General features: G+C 47.2%; 1 protein-coding gene across 3 annotated transcripts in view; it reads left to right on the top strand.

Moving 5' to 3' along the window:
• The window catches only part of DNAJC27 (DnaJ heat shock protein family (Hsp40) member C27), a 15673-nt gene extending 99 nt beyond the window's left edge, over nucleotides 1-15574 (top strand). The window contains exons 1-8 of one of the 3 annotated variants that reach the window (XR_012655462.1): nucleotides 117-363; nucleotides 4133-4215; nucleotides 4992-5061; nucleotides 6152-6316; nucleotides 6767-6889; nucleotides 7372-7532; nucleotides 11444-11648; nucleotides 12464-15574. Coding sequence is in view for 2 of the 3 variants with exons in the window: in XM_032790539.2 (XP_032646430.1) it covers nucleotides 277-363; nucleotides 4133-4215; nucleotides 4992-5061; nucleotides 6152-6316; nucleotides 6767-6889; nucleotides 7372-7532; nucleotides 11444-11576 (822 nt within the window). In the remaining variant the exon portion in view is untranslated. Of the gene's footprint in view, nucleotides 364-440; nucleotides 507-4132; nucleotides 4216-4991; nucleotides 5062-6151; nucleotides 6317-6766; nucleotides 6890-7371; nucleotides 7533-11443 lie in introns of those variants that run through there. The other 2 variants (XM_032790539.2, XM_075063576.1) reach the window with 2 other exon arrangements.
• Nucleotides 15575-19510: the final 3936 nt, after the last annotated feature.

Genomic DNA, 19510 nt, shown 5'->3' on the forward strand with positions numbered 1-19510 from the left:
AAAAAAAAAAAAAAAAGAGGCCGCTTCACCTCTCGCGATAACTGATCATCCCGCTCCAACGGACGCTCTCGCGAAAGTGCGAGAGACTAGGCGGAAGTCTCGCGCGATCTCCCTCTGCCCGCGAGAAGAGGGGGCGAAATCCCGACTCGGCCTCAGCAGAATGGGGAGCGCTGTGTTTGAGGCGGTTGTTTCCCCTCCACTCAGGTGCAAAGCGGCAGCTTCCTGAGACGCTCCCGTCCCCTCGTGTGTTTATGGGCAGATTCGTCTCTCCTGGGGATGGAGGCGAATCTGCCGAAGCGAAAAGAAACGCGCAAGTCGCTGAGGATCAAAGTCATCTCCATGGGCAACGCCGAGGTGGGCAAGGTGAGGAGCCCTGGAAGCGAGATGGGGAGGGGATTGGCTCCGATGGGAGTGACTGACAAGCGGGCTGTTCAATCGGATCTCTTGCAGTCCGTTGTCCTGCGAGGGAGGAAGCGGATTGGTTGAAAAGTTCGATTGACGCGCCGGTGAGTCAATCGAGACCCTCCTACATTGGCCGTAGGCAGGTGGAGGCGGGGCATGACCGTTCATTTCCCGGGGGGAGCTTCTGGGTGGTGGTTTACTGGTGGAGGGGGCGGGGTTCTGACTCTGGCCTTTCATTGGACCATGACGTCCCTCCTGGCTTTAGGGCTCTGCCCTCCGGGTTCGGGGTGTGGAGGGAGAATCTCCCTCTCTCAGAGCAGTACAGGGCCCATGACACACATTCTGGGCCCTGGGCAGGGAGCTGGGCCCGCCCCAGCGGACACTCCTGCGTGGGCTTCCTGGCCCCACTGGAGCCCTATTGCTACTTCCAGCGATCAAAGGTCATGAGTCAGACCCTTCCGAAATCGCGAGATTGGCCCCCAAGTCACTGGATTTTTTAAGAAAAGATTTCCTAGGCCTGTCTCTTGATGTTTGAACTGCCCGGGCCCAGGGTGTGCGTGTGGGACTGTGGGTGTGGCCCGCTCTCCCGTGTGGACAGGCTATGCTGATTTTGGCCCCTGCTGCAGGAGCTCTCACCCCCACGTCTGCCTATCTCCTGACCAGCAATTAATCCTGTTCTCTAGTCCCCCGTCAGTTCCGTCCCCACCTAGCCCCCCTGATTTCAGGCCCCCAGCCCTCCTCATCACCACCCCATCAGTTCAGCCCTCCTACCCCATCAACCCCCACTGCCCTCAGTTCATCCGCCAGTACCTGCTGTTGTACAGCCCCCTCGCCCCATTAGCCCCTGGCCATAGTTCAGCCCTCCCAGCCTCACCTCTGCTCCTCTTAGGATTCTTTACGCTCCCCAGGCCTTGGGGCCTGCAGTCGGGTCCCCGCTCCTACTTCCCGGGCTGACAGTGGGAGCCTCTCCCTCACAGGGTTGGGGCTCCCGCTGCCAGCCCTCCACAGGCGGCTGTGGCACCCGCTGTGAGCCCCAGGGTAGGCAGACGGCAAGCGGGCACTCCACGCACACACACACCCCTCCCCCCCAGAGCAGGGGTTCCCAAACTCTTTTCCCCTGAGGCTCACTTGTGTGGCAGCAACAGGCATTGTGGCTCAGTATTAACACTTCCCACTGCAGCCAGGAGGGACACTGAGGGTAATGGGGACTTGCCAGGAGGGGTCCGTGACTCAAGCTGTTCACGGGGTGGATGAACCTTTAAACTGTGCCCTCCCCCCCCACATCAGTGTATACAGTTTGATATTGGCCCCTTCCACCTCACCCACCAGGCAGACATTCCCCTTGAGGCATAAGCAGTATCATCCCTGGCTAGCGGACGAAGTGCGGCACCAAAGAGGAAAGGGACTGGCCCAGGACAATCCAGTGGGTGACAAGGAATGGATCACTTGATGACATATTCTTTTCATTCTCTCCTGAGCACCTGGGGTTGGCCACTGTCATAAGACAGGATACTGGGCTAGATGGACCTTTGTTCTGACCCAGTATGGCTGTTCTTATGTTCAGTGTTGTGTGTTTGGAGGGAGGGGTTTATTTTACAGCATAAGTCTTGTGGTATTTGGTGTCGTTCCTAAATCCCCACCTTCTGGAGCCATGTGAAAATGTGAGTCTCCTTTTTTCCACTGGAGATGGGGCACTGGATAGGGAGGGTTCTGGATTACTACAGTGAATTCTTTCCCAGGTGTCTGCATGGTGGGGCTTGCCAACCAGCTTAGGGTCTAACTGAAGGAATTTTCCCCCAGGTCAGATTGACAAAAACCTGAGGGGTAGGGAGGGTTCGTCTTCCTCTGCAGCATGGGGCATGGGTCACTTTCTGATTTAAAGTAAAGTAAAGAGTGGATTCTCTGAAACTTTAAGTCAGGCCTGCACAACATATGGCCCACGGGGGCTCACTGTGCGGCACAAGATGCAAAGTAGGTAGAAACCTCTTTGATCTTTGAATTCGATTAAAGGCCTCATCCTAGGGACGTCGCTGGGTGGGGTGCAGCAAGGTTGTGTGGTCTCCTGCCAGGCACACCAAACAACCCATATGCCTTATCACGTTACCAGGATGCATTCTTTCTACCATAAGAAACATAAGAAACAGCTGTACCAGGTCAGACCAAGGTCATCTAGCCCAGTATCTGTCTACCGACAGCGGCAATGCCAGGTGCCCCAGAAGGAGGGAACCTAACAGGCAATGATCAAGTGATCTCTCTCCTGCCATCCATCTCCACCCCTGACAAACCGAGGCTAGGGATACCATTCCTTCCCATCCTGCTATAGCTATTATGGACTTAACCTCCATGAATTTATCCATGTTCTGTTTAACCCTGTTTATAGTCTAGCCTTCACAACCTCCTCAGGCAAGGAGTTCCACAAGTTGACTGTGCGCTCTATGAAGAGAACTTCCTTTTACTGTTTTAAACCTACTGCCCATTAATTTCATTTGGTGCCCCTAGTTCTTGTATTATGGGAATAAATAAATAACTTTTCCTTATCACTTTCCCACATCACTCATGATTTTATAGACCTCTATCATATCCCCCTTAGTCTTCTCTTTTCCAAGCTGAAGAGTCTAGCCTCTTTAATCTTTCTCATATGGACCTCTCAACCCCTAATCATTTTGTTGCCCTTCTCTGAACCTTTTCTGTGCCAGTCATTATCTTTGAGGTGCGAGACCACATCTGTACACAGTATTCATAACATATCCTTATATGTGGTATCTCCACGCCCCCTTGTCATCATCAGTCAGATAGTTGTTGCTCTTTCTGTCTCGGGGTGCGCTAGCCTCTCCCCAGGCATCTGAGTGCCTTCCGTGGATTGAATTGGCAATAGCAAAGCCCTTAGTGGGCTTCAGGATGCCTGGCTCTTCTCCCTCTTGTGTATATAACTCTGCTCACAATCAGGTTTTTATTTAGTTGATTGTTTGTTATGGGTCCCACTCCCTTCCAGGACAGTGACATGTCTTCATCTTTTGCAAAGTGTCACCAATGCCCATGGTGCTGTATATCACATAAGAGGTCAATATAATGGCCCGCAATCTACCAATGTGATCTATGCCTCATGTGCCAGCAATGCCCCTCTGCCATGTACATTGGCAAACAGACAGTCTACGCAAGAATAAATGTGACACAAATCTGACATCAGGAATACTGAACATTCACACCAGTGGGGACACTTCAACCTCTCTAACCTCAGTGACAGACTTCAAGGTGGCAATTTTGCAACAAAAAACTTCAAAAACAGACTCCAAAGAGAGACTGCTGACTCGATTAATATGCAAATCAGATACAATTAACTAAGGTTTAAACAGAGACTGGATGGTTGGGTCATTACACTAATTGAATCTATTTTCCCATGTTAAGTCTTCCTCACATCTTCTATGGGGTCATCTCAATTATCACTTCAAAGGTTTTTTTCCTCCTGCTGACAATAGCTCATCTCAATTGATTGGCCTCTTACAGTTGGTATGGCTACTTCCACCTTTTCATGTTCTCTGTATGTATAAATATTTCCTGTCTGTGTTTCCGTTCTATGATCCAAAGAAATGGGCTGTAGCCCACGAAAGCTTATGCTGAAATAAATTTGTTAGTCCCTAAGGTGTCACAAGTACTCCTGTTCTTAATGTCAAACAACTTTCTCTGTGATATGGTGCGGACATGTTCGTACTCGCCTCTCTTCTTGTTTTAGAGCTGTATCATAAAGCGGTACTGTGAAAAGAGGTTTGTTCCCAAATACCTAGCGACGATAGGAATCGACTATGGCGTCACCAAGTAAGTACCCTTTTCTAGCTACTTTTAGGGGAAACAATTGCAAGTGAAAAGCCATGTACCATGGTAGCTGTGTACACGTGCTAGGGCTCACCAATCAGTTCTGCATCTGACACTTACTGAAAAGAGCAGAAGTGAGTAAATGTAATATAAACTTGAGCACCAGAGGGATCTTAAGAAAGAAGTCATGGCAACATGACATGATCTCTTACGTTCCTATATGTACCGTACTATTGCTATCTATGACCTTCAACGTGTATCATAAAATATACTGCATGTTCAGTGTGGTCAGAAAGATCTTCTCTTCATCTGTTGACTATTGAGTGCTTTTTGATAGTAATATCACTGGTGTTTCAGGGCTTGAATTATATTATTGATTAGATACGACCATCTTAAGATTGAGTGATCATTTCTTTTCAATGCTTTGCTCACTTTCTGGTGTGTACAGGAATCAAGATGAGAGGGTCTCTTGTCCAGCTAAAGGTGACGGAAAGAGAGCAAGAGATCTGACTGGCCTTTGTCCACCTTTGTTGACTGGCTACCGTGCACGACAGTTATTTGCCCACACAAGACCCCCTCTTGTATTTTTTTATCAAGCTAAAGTAGGGTGGTAAAAATGCCGTGGTCTTGCTGATTTGGTGATATTTTCTCTCTGAAGAATCGGACACCATCAAATGGGAACTCTCTGCGAATCTCGTTGGGAGGGAGTCAGCTCTTTCATTGGTTCACGCTGTGTGAGCATCAGTCCCCTTCTGAATGCTTCTCATCTATCATTTCAGAGTGCAAATTAGAGATCGCGAGATTAAAGTGAACATCTTTGACATGGCTGGGCACCCCTTCTTCTATGAGGTAAGGGAGAAAAGGATTCTTCTCTGCAGCATGGTTAGGAATTAAATCAGTCTGTTCTGTCTCAGTGTGATTCTAGATTACTTCTGATCATATAGCTACACATAGGCAGTAGGTAAGTGATGATAAGAGGCAGGTAGCAGAGATGAAATATAGGAAGCATAGATCAGCATAGTTGCAGCTGTTCGTACCCTGGCAGAATGACTGCTTCGGGGGTTATAATTGTATTTCCTATATCCCCTGTTAAAGTGTTGTGCTGTGTAAGTGACATACTATGAATGAGCTCACACCAAGGGAGCAGATTGATAAATATTTCTGCTTAAGCACATTTCCAGATTGCCTGTAGCAGAAGTGTGGATACCGACATAAATCCATAACCCTGCCCTCTGTCACCTACCCAGCACTTGCCAATCTGTAGTGGTGTAATGGAGGCAGCAGGGTGTAGTGGACAAAGAATGGGACTGGGAACCAGGAACTCAAGAATTTTAACCTTGGCAGGGCCCCTGACTCACTGTATGACCTTGGGCAAATCAGTTAGGGCCTCATTTTCAGAGGTCCCGAGCACCTGTAGCTTACACTGACTGTAACTGAGGCTGTGGGTGCTCAGTACTTCTGAAAATGGGGTCCTAGGCCAGGCGGGCCTGGGAACCAAAAATAAGTGGATTCCCAAAAGTGCTTGACTGGAGTGACTTGCCTGAGGCCACAAAAGAGAGTCAGTGTCCAAGGTGACTACGTCCCAGGAATCTCTGGTGGCTCCTGGTACTGTGCTTATGGACCAGGCCTTGATCCTTCCCTGCCATAAATAACATTGCCGATATGATTTATTACTTACACAGAGCCGTAAATGTGCATGTACAGTGCCTTGCTGTACAGGTTACAGATTCCCTGCCCTGAGGCACTTACAGTCTAGAATAGTTTAACATGTATAACCCGCGCAGAGTGTGTTACGCATCCCCCTCTGTGCCTCATTCATAGGGGATGTGAGTCACACACAGCTTAGTTCTCTAGCTCTGGAGGGCCTTGGTCCTGTCACCAGTATCAGCCAAGATGGCATCCATCACCCTCATTCTCACTCTTTTTTTGTCCTGGGTAGGTTCGCAACGAGTTTTACAAGGACACTCAGGGGGTTGTCCTAGTGTATGATGTTGGCCAGAAGGAGTCATTTGATGCACTGGATGGATGGATGGCTGAGATGAAGCAGGAGCTTGGACCTCATGGAAACATGGAAAACATTGTCTTCGTTGTCTGTGCCAACAAGGTAAACCATGCTATGATGAAGAGAAGAGCCAGGCATTCCTGGCTGCAGCATGTTGAGCAGCAACTGCTCCGAGCCCCTGGGAATGAATTCAGTGTGCAAAGTGAGTGTTGGAACTGGCTAAGAGGCTAATCTGTGCACTACACACTAGTCGCCATGTTTACAGGATTTCCCAGCACCCTGATCTTGAGTCTTGCATGCAGATTCTGTTCATGATTTCAGAATTGTCATCTATTTCAATTCCCTCTCCCGCTCAAGAAAATATTGGCTTCCTCCCAAGGCTGTTCTGGGAAGTCTATCGCTGATGCCACAGTGAGATGTTAGAACAGGAGTCAGTGCCTTTTGGATCCAGGCAACTACAGCCTTCCAGGTAGCCCTGTTGCGACTGCTGTACCTGGGTATGTGGGGTGTCTCCTTGCACCTGATTCCTTTTCTCTACTTTGTTGGGCTCAGATTGACTGCACCAAGCACCGCTGCGTGGATGAGAGTGAAGGGCGACTGTGGGCAGAAAGCCGGGGGTTCCTTTACTTTGAGACCTCAGCACAGACAGGAGAAGGAATCAATGAGATGTTCCAGGTAACTTGAAATGGCAGTGAAAAGGATGCAGGCCCCACATGTAACCTCCTTTTGCCAATAGAATGTTAGTTAATTGCCGTGATTTATAGAATCTATTGACTGTTCATAATAAGGGCTGCATAATAAGTCCACCGTTCTAGTCTGAGTCCAGCATATTGATAACTCCTGTTTAGTAACAGCAATATTCAGAGAGAGGTTGATTTGGTTGCACTTCGAGGACTCCAGGCACATGGTTCCATAGCTAACAGAGAAGAGAGGCTTTTCTGCCAGTTGTCGTAGCACAGTACTAGCCATGTACTGTAGGTAGGAGTGTCTTCTCTATCCTGGCAGGCAACAGAGCGCTTCTGTTACAGTGCTGCTTGTCAAGTTCTGCGGTTTGTGTCTGCTGTCTTAGAGCTTTGAGTGCATGTACTAAGAGTCAGCAAGCCCTTGTCACAACCTGTGTTTCAGTATACTCACAATGGCCTTATTGCCCATTGCAGACCTTCTATTCCGCAATTGTTGATCTGTGCGACAATGGTGGGAAACGCCCCACATCGAGCATGAGCGTTGGGTTCACCAAAGAGCAGGCGGACACCATTCGGAGGATCCGCAACAGCAAGGACAGTTGGGACATGTTGGGAGTCAAACCTGGAGCCACAAGGTAAAGGACGCTTCAACATTCTCCTAGTTGTCTTTGATTAACAGCTACTACAGTTATAGATTTTTTTTTTTTTACGGCCAGAAGGGACCCTTATGATCGTCTAGTCTGACTCCTGCAGAACACAGGCCAAAGCACCTCACCTAGTAATTTCTGCATCAAGCTCATAACTTCTGTTTGAGCTGGAGCAGATCTTTAGAAAGACATTCAGGGTTCAAGTGATGGAGAATCCACCACAGACCTAGGGAATTTGTTTAGTTTGAACTTCCAAACATTGGATCCAACGCTTAATCTTAATCTCTTCTCCATGTAGGTAGTTATAGGCCACCATGATCAAGTGGTCTTAGCTTTCTCTTGGATAAACTAAATAGATTTGAGTTTCTGAAGTCTTTCGCTACAAGGCAGGTTTTCCAGATGTCTCGTCATTCTGGTAGCTCTCTTCTGAACCCCTTTCAGTTTTTCATCATCCTCTTTTAAGGTGTGGACACCAGAGCTAGACACAGTATTCCAACACTGGTCTCACTAATGGCATGATCAGAGGTAATACCACCTCCTTTTCTTGCAAATCATCGATGAAGATACTGTATTGAATAGCTCTGGGGCAAGAACAGATCCCTGTGGGACCCCACTCAAAGCACCTCTGTAAAATGATTCCCCATTTACAATATTTTTTTGCAATGTGCCAGTTAGTGTTTAACACATTTAATATGAGCTACATTGATTTTTTTTTTTTAATTTATTTTTTTTAGTGCTGATTTTTTTTTTTATCATAATGTCATGTGAGACTAGGTCAAATGACGTTCAGAAGCCCAAGCGTATTTTGTTAACAGTTACTATATCAACCAAACTTGTAATCTCATCAAAAATGGTAAGTTTATATACAACCTATTTTCCATAAAAGCCTGTTGATTTGGAATTAATGATGCTACTATCCTTTAATTAACAAGAAACCTGGTAAGAGTTTCCAGCTGGAGAGGGAAAGTGGTTTGATTGGGAGCAGAACCTATTTGAACACCTCTATAGTACCTCTTATTTCTTCTGTGGCCTTGGGCAAACTGCTTAATCTCTCTCTGCCTCCATTTCCATGTCTATAAAACAGGAAGCGAAATACTTGCTTCACTAACATTTGTAAATCACTTCAAGCTCCTCCCATGGAATACACCTTGCCACCTTCAAAGTGCTAGGTAGCATTGTCCGTGCTTTCCCCTGGGATGATGTAATGCTGGTCATCTAGATGGTCTATTTACCTGTGCAAAGTCCAACAATTGCAGCTGGTGCTAAGGACTTACACATCTTATAACACTAACCTAGCAAGGCCGTTCCTGCCATTGCTACTGACAAATACCAGCTTCGCTTGACTTGCCACTTGTCAGATCAGAGTGAAGTAACCAGAAGACAGTGCGGTTCAGTGGTTTCGGGACTGGCCTGGGGCTCAAGAGACCAGGCTTCTATTCCAGGCTTTGCCACTGGCCTGCTTTCCTGGCCACTTCACCTCTCTGAGCCTTCGTTTTCCATCTGTTAAAATGGAGATAATTAGATTTGCCTCCATTGTCAAGTGCTTTGGATCTACGGATGAAAAAAGCACTATAACAGATACAAATCTTTTGATTGTGTGCAGCTGGCAAGTGTACAATCTGTTGTCCTTTCTCGGTACTTCTTTGTCCAGTTCAGTTTGTCTGACAGTAACCCTTATGATCTCTCCAAGAGAGATGTTCAGATTTGTACAGATGAAGCATCATCTTTCGCTTGTCCTCTGGCTGTAGGGAAGTTTTTGTACTGCCATAAAGCTGCTGTTTTCTCCACACACCTTGCAGGCAAGGACTTGGCATCACAATGCTTCTTTCTGTGCAAATTGCTGCTGTTGTGTTTTGTTTCGTTCCCCAAAACTGCAAGACTTCCCCTGTCTTCCTAAAGATGGCTGACTGCTGGTTGGAAGTGATCATTAGCACCCATCCTACAGAGTGTTGCACGTGATTAGAGCAGGGGATTGAAAATTTGGGATTCCTGGCTCCTGCTGAGTGACCTGGACAAATCAACTCACCTCTGTCTCAGTTCCCTATCTGAAATTCCCAGAATATGTACCCCAGAAGAATGCTGGGAGGCTCAGCAGATGTTTGTAAAGCACTCTGAGATCCTTAGCTGAAAGGTGCTGTACTAAAATGCAAAATGGATTATTTATTGTGCCCAAGAAGAGAACCTTACAGCTGCACCATTATGCATTCAAGTTTCAAATGACCCCTCCAAGTTGCTTCTGCTCTGGCAAAGTTCAGGACCTGCCATCCGCCGGGCACCTTAGCCCCCTGCATACATTAGTAGCTCTGCAGCGGGGGAAGGCGGGTGCTCACGCCGACTTACGAGGGTCAGGAGAAACTGATGGTAAGGGAATTGCTGACTTCACTTGCTGCACAAGAGCCCTTCCCGCAACCTTAGTTCCTCCCTATCAGCTGACTGCTGTGAAGTGAGGTGATTAGGCACTTTGCTGTGAAGCTAAGTTCGTGCAGTCACCCCTCCAACACATAATACACAGTATTTTCTCTTCAGTATGCAAATAGGATGCAACCCAAGGTTTGTGCACCACTTAATTCCGGGGGCCTGCACTGGCCCTCTACCCCAAGGTGAACTGAGCTTGCACAAAAATTTCTGCACATGCTGCATATATAGTCTGAAATGGTCGTAACTCTTAAATCAAACCCAAGTTCCTTCAAAGCCATCTGCTGCTTCTATGAAAGGTTTCAGAGGGGTAGCCATGTTAGTCTGTAGCAGCAAAAACAACGAGGAGTCCTTGTGGCATCTTAGAGACTAACAAAGTTATTTGGGCATAAGTTTTCGTGGGCTAGAACCCGCTTCATCAGATGCATGGAGTGGAAAATACAGTAGGCACATATATATAATTACACACACACACAGAGTACAGTAACTCCTCATTTAACGTTGTACTTATGTTCCTGAAAAATACAACTTTAGTGAAATGATGTTAAGCGAATCCAATTTCCCCATAAGAATTAATGTAAATATGGGGGGGTTAGGTTCCAGGGCAGCTTCTCCTACTCTGCAAGCACCAGGGGCTGGGGCTCAATCCTCATCCCGCCCACTCTACCTCTTCCCCCAAGCCCGCACTTTTGAGTCCTCGCTCCTCCCCCCTTCCTCCTGCCCAGGACAATCCGCTGTCTTGCTGCATTGGGGAGGCAGGGGAGAGAGGGGGAGCTTGCGCATGGGGTCCTTGCTCCTCCCCCCTCCCTTCTGCCTCCAAAATGCCGCAAGACAGCTGATTGCCGCAGGCAGGAGGCGGGGGGGGTGGAGGGAGAAGGCGCTGATCCGCAGAGTCTGTTGGCGGGCAGGAGGCGCTGGGGGGAGGCGACCATAGGGAGGCTGCCAGCTGTTGAGAAAGCAGGCAGCCAAACAACGTAAGAGTGGTGCATTGCACAACTTTAAATGAGTGTGTTACCTAATTGATCAGCAACGTAACAACGAAACAACATTAAGCGGGACAACTTTAAGTGAGGAGTTACTGTACATGAAAAGATGGGAGGGTCACTTCCTTGCCAAACTTCAGCTTGCAGAGCCCAGCTGGTTGCAAACATCTGGGAATAATGTATTTTTTCTTTCCACTTATCTTGTGCGGAGAATCGGTCAGCATGCTTTTCCTCTAGCTTCCCATCATAATTTACCTTCAGGCACAGTCCAAGCCTGGAAAATTTCAGTCTGAAAGAGGAAAGGTTTGGAAATTTATGAGCAACTGCAAAGAGCCGGGAGTGGGGAAGGTTAGAATGGGAACAGCTTTGTGCCTCCACTGCTCTTCTCCCTGCAGGGAGTGAGGGCTGATGGGTGCCTCCTAACATGGCAGCTGGGAGCAGTACATAAAGGAAGGGCTCCGGACGTCACCCTCTTGCTGATGATTGTCTCGTCTCTCATAGGGACGAGGTGAACAAAGCCTATCGGAAGCTGGCAGTGCTGCTCCATCCGGACAAGTGCGTGGCTCCCGGCAGCGAGGACGCCTTCAAAGCTGTCGTGAATGCGCGGACAGCGCTTCTCAAAAACATCAAGTAGAGGACAGAGCCAGAAAGCCCACCCTGGTGGACCCCATGCCCACAGTTCCTGGAGAGCCAGTTGACCAGGGCAGCCCTCTCCTCCCCAGCACCCATTACTGTCTTAGTAATGGAGACTAGGGGCCTCCTCCTGTTTCCACTAACTGCCGTAGGAACAGGAGTTGGCCCTCGGTAGCTGCGTTTCACCATGCGCCAGTTTCTTTCTACGGTGAGAGCTGAGCAGAGGAGCTGTGTCTTGTGCACCCAGCCTTGAGCAAGTTCCTGATGGAGTCTGAGGCTCAGCTTCAGGGTTGGCGTAAGCAGGTACAGCTCCCCTGAAGCCAGTGGTGTTGCACTAGTTCTCACCAACAATGGATTTGGCCCCTGGTCTTGTTTCAGGTGAATTCTTGAATGCAGTCTCCCCGGCTAGGCATTACTGGCCCTTGAGGCTTCTCCTTAGATGAGTGGGAGGGGCTGGCTTTGAGCGCATCATTGTGGCTGTTTATCCCAATGCTAAAAACAGCAAGAGCAATCTGGCCTACCCCAGCACAAACAAGTCTTGTGTGCTGTGGCCTGAATCGTCATCTTACAGCATCGGCTCTGTGTTTGCTCTAGATTCAAAGGCAGGACTCCAGCAGAGGCAGCTACAAATACCTCTGAGGTTCAAGGAAACTCAGGTTATGGCCCCTGATTCCTTGAAACTAGTAGAGAATGTCAGTGACCTCTGTGTTAGACACATGGGATCAGGGGCTGACTTGTTGGTCACAACAGGACATAAGCCTGCCCATTTCCTAGCCTCTTAAGTAAGGGCCCGATATGGAACTTGGGTGGGCAGTGAATTGTCCCTGGTGGGAGAGAACCCTTCTCCGGCCAGACTGGGAAGCACTATCGCTGGGGAGGGGAGGGCAGAGGAACGCAGCTTCTTGAATGTGGCTTGAGTGCAGAGGCCTTTGCTCTTTGTGCCTATGCCAGAAGCCCAGCGAATTCACTAAAGAGAGCACAGCGGGGATGAAATGAATGTTTAAAACCAAACGCCACGCGCCTGTGGGCTTACTGTCCGCAGGGAGAGGCTGAGCGCAATGCACCAGGGAATCCTATGCCCTAAGATTTGACTTAAAACAATATTCACCCCTGGCACACCGGAGCTTGCTCCAGATTCCTGTTTCAGCAGAGTAGGCCTGAAATGCTGAGCACCCTAAGCTCCGGTTGACTTCACAGGGAGCAGAGTGCTCAGCTTCCCTCAGGATCAAGCCCTCTCCTGTTTGGCACGTCTAGGAAATGACCCTTGAGACTAAGTTATTTCATAGGGACCAGCTAATTCTGTGTTTCCTCGTGTGCTAAGCAGTAACACCTGTCCTGAGTCTGCAGAAGTCAAAGGCAGTCTGACTTTCACAGCCAAAAGCTTAGTTATTTCTCTGTCTCAGAGCCAGACTGCAGAAACTTCACTCCTGGAAATACTAAACCCAACAGGAGAGAGGTGCCTGAGGAAAGATTAAGGATTAAATGGTGCTTAAACCTGCCTGGGGAGGAAAGGGTGCAAGGAACTCTATTGTCCTCATCCCTCTGCACCAGCATTGCTGCTCAAATAGCAGGAACGATCTCTGTCCTTCTCCCCTCTCAGACTGCAAGTTGCTGGGGGCTCAGGCACCAGCCCTGCATGGGTAGGGCTGCAGATCCAGCATCTGCTGCGGGCAGGCTGCTTTATTGGGAAGGGCATACTGTGCCCTTAAAGGGTGTTGCTGCTGCCGCCCGCATAAAGCCACTCCCACCGCTCACCGAAGGCAGGCTCAAGGCAGGCCAGCCCAGAAGAAACACTGCAGGATTTGCCCCATTCACTACGATCCTAGAGCCTGGGAGGTTTCCAGTTCTGTTGTCACTAAGCGGAGGCCAGATGTTCTTCTTGTAGTCACACCTGGATAATGATGGCATGAATGTCCCTTCATATATGACAAGGCCCATCTACCCAGAGTTGTCGTCATTGCCATATCCTCCCAGTTACAGCCTGAAATCTCCCACCATGGGCTTTCTCTGGCTCGCTGAAATAACCTTAGCAGAGGTTCTGAGCTGCTTAAACCTCACATATGTGTCTCTGGCCCTCCACAAACTTGGCATGGTGCTGATTAAGATACCAGTGGGTACAAGCCCTTCCTGGTGGGGTTATTCAAGTGAACAGCGTGCCCCCACAGCCCTTGCACGAAGGATGAGGAAACTGACACAGTGAGGAATTCTTTCAGGAAAATACTGGCCAAGGTTTTGTTGTGCACCTCTGAAAACAGACCCCCTTCTTTTGGCACCCAAGTCTTGCACAATTTGTTCATTCCCTTTAAAATTCCTCCACTACAAATCTGCATGCAAGGAATGCAACTTCCTAGGGGTACCAGAGCAAATGGAGTTAGGACATTTGTGAGACTGGAGGTGCGTGCTTGTGTCTGTGATGGTGCTGGAAATAGCAATCATCTCTGGTCAGGCTTCTCCCAGGGGAGTGAAACCACTGCAGGTCATTTTATGATGGTGTGAAGGGAATGCTTTAGCTCTTACGAAATGTCCAGGGTGAGACTTCCAAGCCAAAAATGAGAGCACCACCCGTTGTATATTGATCCACCTGTGCACTTTAAACTTTGACACTGTGTCATATGTTATGTGGAGAGTAAGCTTTGCTTGTGGGTATATTTTCTCTCACTTCAAATAAGTCTCTCCCCCTGCTTAACCTGTTAGATTAGAAGGTCAGTCTTCTGACCATTGTGAATGTCGTGCAAGATAAAATTGCCATAAACCCGGGTGCAGCTTCTTTGTATTTTCACATCCTTTTTTCTTTGTCTTGCATATTGTGTTGCATTCTGGGCATCTCATTTAGTGAGAGTTCTCCTGACATCATGATCTAATTCTTACAAGGCTGCTGTCAGTACTTTAGGCTCAGAATTTGGCCATTGTGCTCCTGAGAAACTATAGCCATGATTTTTGCTGGAACCACACACAAAGCTGTGAGCTCCCCCTATGGGTCTGCAACAGCTAATCAGCTTTCTTCCTTGCATTTTCATGGGTGCCATCTAGAAAAAGACAATCAGTAGGGGACAGAGGCTTGAAGCTATGAAAGTACTGAACAGTGGGAAATAAAAGCAAATTAAAGACAAATTCCACACACGCATCCCCACAATAGAGTTTTCCATTCTTAAAATCCATTATTTCATGCAGTTGGTGCAATTCAAGACATCCTTTCCCTCTCACTTTCAAGGCAACTTTTCTGTCTCCCCCCCCCAGTGCTGTCAAAGGCAATGTAAAGGTTGATTTTTTGTTTGTTTGTTTGGCTGTGAATTTCATAAGACTACCTTATTTTGATCTACACCAGGTTTCTGATGCCAGATTGCAGGGAGATTAGGCGGGGGTGGGGGAGGGAGATCTGCTGAAAAGCAGCTGTTTTACCTCAGACATATAAATAATCATTTGAGACATTGCTCCATAAGGTTAACTTTATTTTTAAATTTGCAACATTTCTTCTCTCTGAAAGCATATTCAAATGTTACGGGCCAGATCCTGTGCTGGTGTTAAATCAACACTGGAATATGTGGAGCTAGGTCAGTCTATATTCTTAAGCTCTTTGGACGCCTCCTCATCTCCCATGCTAAGGAAACCACGTGATTCTGGCTTCAAACCTAGTTCTCTGTGTATTTTCCAGGAAGGAAGGATAAATAATTCTGCTGCTGGATGGTGCAATTCTAAGCCATAAAGGCCAACTTCTAGGAAGAGTCTTGTTAATGGCTGATGGTTGTTCAGAAATACTTCCTGTGTTCAGGGATGCACTTACCCTTTCTGGTGTGTTGGATATATAAACTGTGAATGCACTGTGTTTTACTCTTATAAAAATACCTTTTATTCTACTGGTTGAATTTTTGTCTGCTTTTGTTGTTTACATGAACTGACTGGAAACACTGAAATGACCCTATGCATGCATGTCTTGTCTGGAAACTTGATGTACTTTTAAGCTGTGTATTTTTATAAAGCAAAACTGAATTTAAAACAAAAGAAGCACTGTGTATTTCTCCGACCCACTGTAACCTATCCTAGTGAAAAAGTTCTTTACTGTTCATGTTTGATTGCAGTTCAAATCACTTCTAACACCCCTCTTTTCTGTGCCATACTGAGCTGACACTGCCAGGTTTGATAGAGATAAATGTTTGCTAGGTCTAGCATAAAACTTAATACTGAACTTGGCTTTGCGGGCAACAGAGGGCTCTGAACAGAGGTCTCTACACTAGGGAGAGGTTAAATTCCCCTGTACCTATAAATCTATGGTCTGAGCCTCCTTACATAAAGCTAAAGGAATAATATGTCTTTTGAACACTTACTTATTTTAGGGTTTTATACTGATCATAGAATATCAGGGTTGGAAGGGACCTCAAGAGGTCATCTAGTCCAACCCCCTGCTCAAAGCAGGGCCAATCCCCTGATAGATTTTTGCCTCAGATCCCTAAATGGCCTCCTCAAGGATTGAACTCACAACCCTGGGTTTAGCAGGCCAATGCTCAAACCACTGAGCTATCCCTCCCCTCTGTCGTGGGAGTATCTGAGCCCCTTCCACATAAAATCACTAATGAAACCCTGAGTGAACTTCATGGAGTCTCTAGCACATCTCCTTTTTAGAGGTCAAAATTCTGTTTGGAGTAGGTTTGTGGGTTCTTCCTTTTCTTTTGGGGGGAGGGAGGGGTGGAGTTGGTCAAGGTTTGGGTATAAACAGGGTGTTTGATTTATGAGCATTACAGAGGAGAGTTTCTCAAAGAGGAAGGCTTTGCAATGTAGTCAGTGAGAGTCTGAATTTGCCTGCTTTCCTCTGGAAAGTTATTCCTTAGCGGGATCCCCTTGCTAAAGAATGCTTTGTCCTGGGCTGTGGGAGCTGCATTGTCCCAGAGGAATGCAGCTGCCATGGTAGTTCATAGATGGAAACTTGGTCTTTGGTTGAAGCTGGAGCTAGCTTGATGAATTGCTTTGAAAATGAGAACTGGTGTATCAGAAGCTGACGGGGAGCCACTGGGGAAACTTGAGCACATGCCTGATGTGCTCGCAATGGCCTCAATCATGGAGAAGGCAGAGAGTTTGTGCATCGTCTTCACATTCAGCTTTAGATGCGAAGAATTACTATAATGCAACCCAGAGGTGCAAACGCTTGGAGCCCTGGGGCCAGGCCCTCACTGGGGAAGAAGTTTCCTAGCAAGCTGGAGGTAAAGAAGGCATTTTTTTTTAAACTGATGCTACCTGGTTATCCAGGAAGCAAATAGGATCCTGAGGCACCCGCCACTTTGACCAACGGGGGCTGTGAGTCTTCAATGGAAGTTGGAGACAATGACTTGGCCAGCTCTTTGAAGTATTTCTCCTTTCCACCCAGCACCACTTTGGTCTTACCCAGGTTCAGCTTGAGCCATCTGCTGTTCATCCAAGAGCTGATCTCTTGTAGGTGTGCTGACATTTTAGTAGTGGCAGTGATTGCATCAGCTGAGAATGGGCTATCTAGCTGAGTGGCAGTGGCAGCATACTCTTGTTGTCTAAGCCTGTAGCTTGCCCTGAAGTGTCATTCTGTGTGATAGCTGCTAGGTTTTTCCATCCAAGAGTTACCCTGTCCTCCAGGTCTAATTTTAATTTTAGATTATTTTTATTCTTTTGTTGTTTCCCTTAAAGTCCCGGTGAGAGAGCATAGGGTTTGCAGATCTCTTTTGTAGCATCAGTTCTGCCTTTAGAGCTTTGATGGGATAGGATACAGGCAACGTGATTGAAACATATACATCGCTACACCTGCTGCATCATTCACTTTCCATGATGCAGTGGGGTTGGAACAGGAGGATTTATAGATCTGGTGCATTACCCCACAGGGTGTGAAACCAAATATATTATTTAGCTGAAAAACACAATCGTTATGTAGATCAAAGTTGCATCAGGGTCTGCTTTGTGACAGGAGTCACCACCCTTTCTATATAACACACTCATGCCATTTTCTAAGAAACTAAACACAGAATGTCCCTATTGCATTGTCGCCGTGGGAGGCTTGAGGTGTACAGCATTGATCCACCCTGAATAACAACTGTTCAGAAATCATATTCAAGGCAATGGGTTGCCTATTGTTGGACCCTTTCTGCAAAGAAAATACTCCTGATGAGATCAAACCCACTTGGCATTGACCTATTTCTGTTCCTACTGAACTCAGTGGGGAAAATCACCTTGACTTACTTCAGTGAGAGCAGAGCTAGACCAACACTAAGAACTTCAGAAAATCCCATCTAGGACTGTGATATCTCACTATCCAGCTGCTATTTACTGCAAGACCTATTTTGTGGGCCCACTATTAGTTCCTAGAGAGACACGATTGCTCACCCCATAACTGAATGTTTTCACTGGTAGGGAACAGGTAGAAATATCTTCCCTGCCCCTATGCAGTTGGGAGCCCCCAAGCTGGGGAATGTAGCATGTTTTGTGAACGCTGCTTCCTGATCCAAATCCACCCTGTCACTTTCCTCTTGAACTATGGCTCATCAGCCTCCAATTAACCTCGGTCACCATTGATGTTACTATTACACCACATGTAAAAGCAACCAAAAGAACCTTATTTATTCTGAAGAGGTTTGTCTTGAAGAGGCCCTGTGAAGGGGCTAGGTTGCTGCTGTGGGTTCTTCTGACTGGCCTTGGGAGATCACGTTCAAAGCTGACTGTAAAACGTTACAAGTTAAATGAGTTTGGGGATCTCAACACTGTCCCCAGTCATCCTCTGTCCCTGCAATAGAAACCTCCACCAAACCGCCTAACTTATTTTTCAGACCTTTCTTTAGAACTGGTGTAGCAGGAAGAGCTGCAGGTCAGGATTGAGGGCCATCAGCAAAGCTCTGCAGGGGAACCAGGAGTGGAATAGCTAGGGAGGGCTCTAGGTGAGGATTGAGGTTGGTTAGCCAAATTGCATAGAAAAGGTAAGTGTACTCAGTGATTCGGTGTCCAGAGAATTTGCACATATTCCACTCTTTACCTTCTCTTTACTTGAGAAATGTACCCCAACAACTAAAGGTATGTCTGCACATGAAAGGCCGTTGGCGCAGCCGTGCCACTGTAGCACTTAAGTGTAGACGCTACCTACGCCGACGGGAGGGATTCCGCCATCTGCATAGATAATCCATCTCTCTGAGAAGTGGCAAGGTTGTCGACACAGGGATTTAGGTCAGTTTAACAATGCGGCTCAGGGATGTGGATTTTCCACACCCCTGAGCGACGTGGTTATATCGACCTGGTTTTCTAATGTAGACCCAGCCTAAGCTTTCATTAAACCTTGAAAACAAATCAACTATAAACCAGTGCAGTGCTGTCTGCCTGAGTCCACACACAGCCTGAAACAATCCAATCTGAAACATAAGGATAATGTAAAAGTCCACATTGTTAACTATTTCACTGCTGATCACTTTAGCAGAACCTCCAGCTAATGTACTTATCCAGCTCTCCCTAAGTGCTTTCAGTTCCTTTCCAGGTACCTCTCCAGGTGCTAAAAGCCCCAGCTACAAAAGCCTGCAGTTTATACAGTGCAGCTATATGTTGTTAGTACAGAAATCTGCAGGGAATCAAAATAGAAACTCAAGTATCAGAGGGGTAGCCATGTTAGTCTGGATCTGTAAAAGCAGCAAAGAATCCTGTGGCACCTTATAGACTAACAGATGTATTGGAGCATGAGCTTTCGTGGGTGAATACCCACTGTCATGCATTAGTGAAATTTCAGGGGCAGGTATAAATATGCAGGTAAGAATCAGTCTAGAGATAACGAGTTAGTTCAATCAGGAGAATGAGCCCTCTTCTAGCAGTTGAGTGTGAATGCCAAGGAGGAGAACACCTTTTTGTATGGCTACCCATCACCAACAACGAGTTAATTGCTCACCTGACTCTCGAACGGGAGAGCAAAGCCAAGAGGTAAGAAAGAACATGATAAAAGGAGAGGTG

The sequence above is a fragment of the Chelonoidis abingdonii genome, chromosome 3, assembly GCF_003597395.2.
Source record: "Chelonoidis abingdonii isolate Lonesome George chromosome 3, CheloAbing_2.0, whole genome shotgun sequence".
In the NCBI taxonomy this organism is placed as follows: Eukaryota; Metazoa; Chordata; order Testudines; family Testudinidae; genus Chelonoidis; species Chelonoidis abingdonii.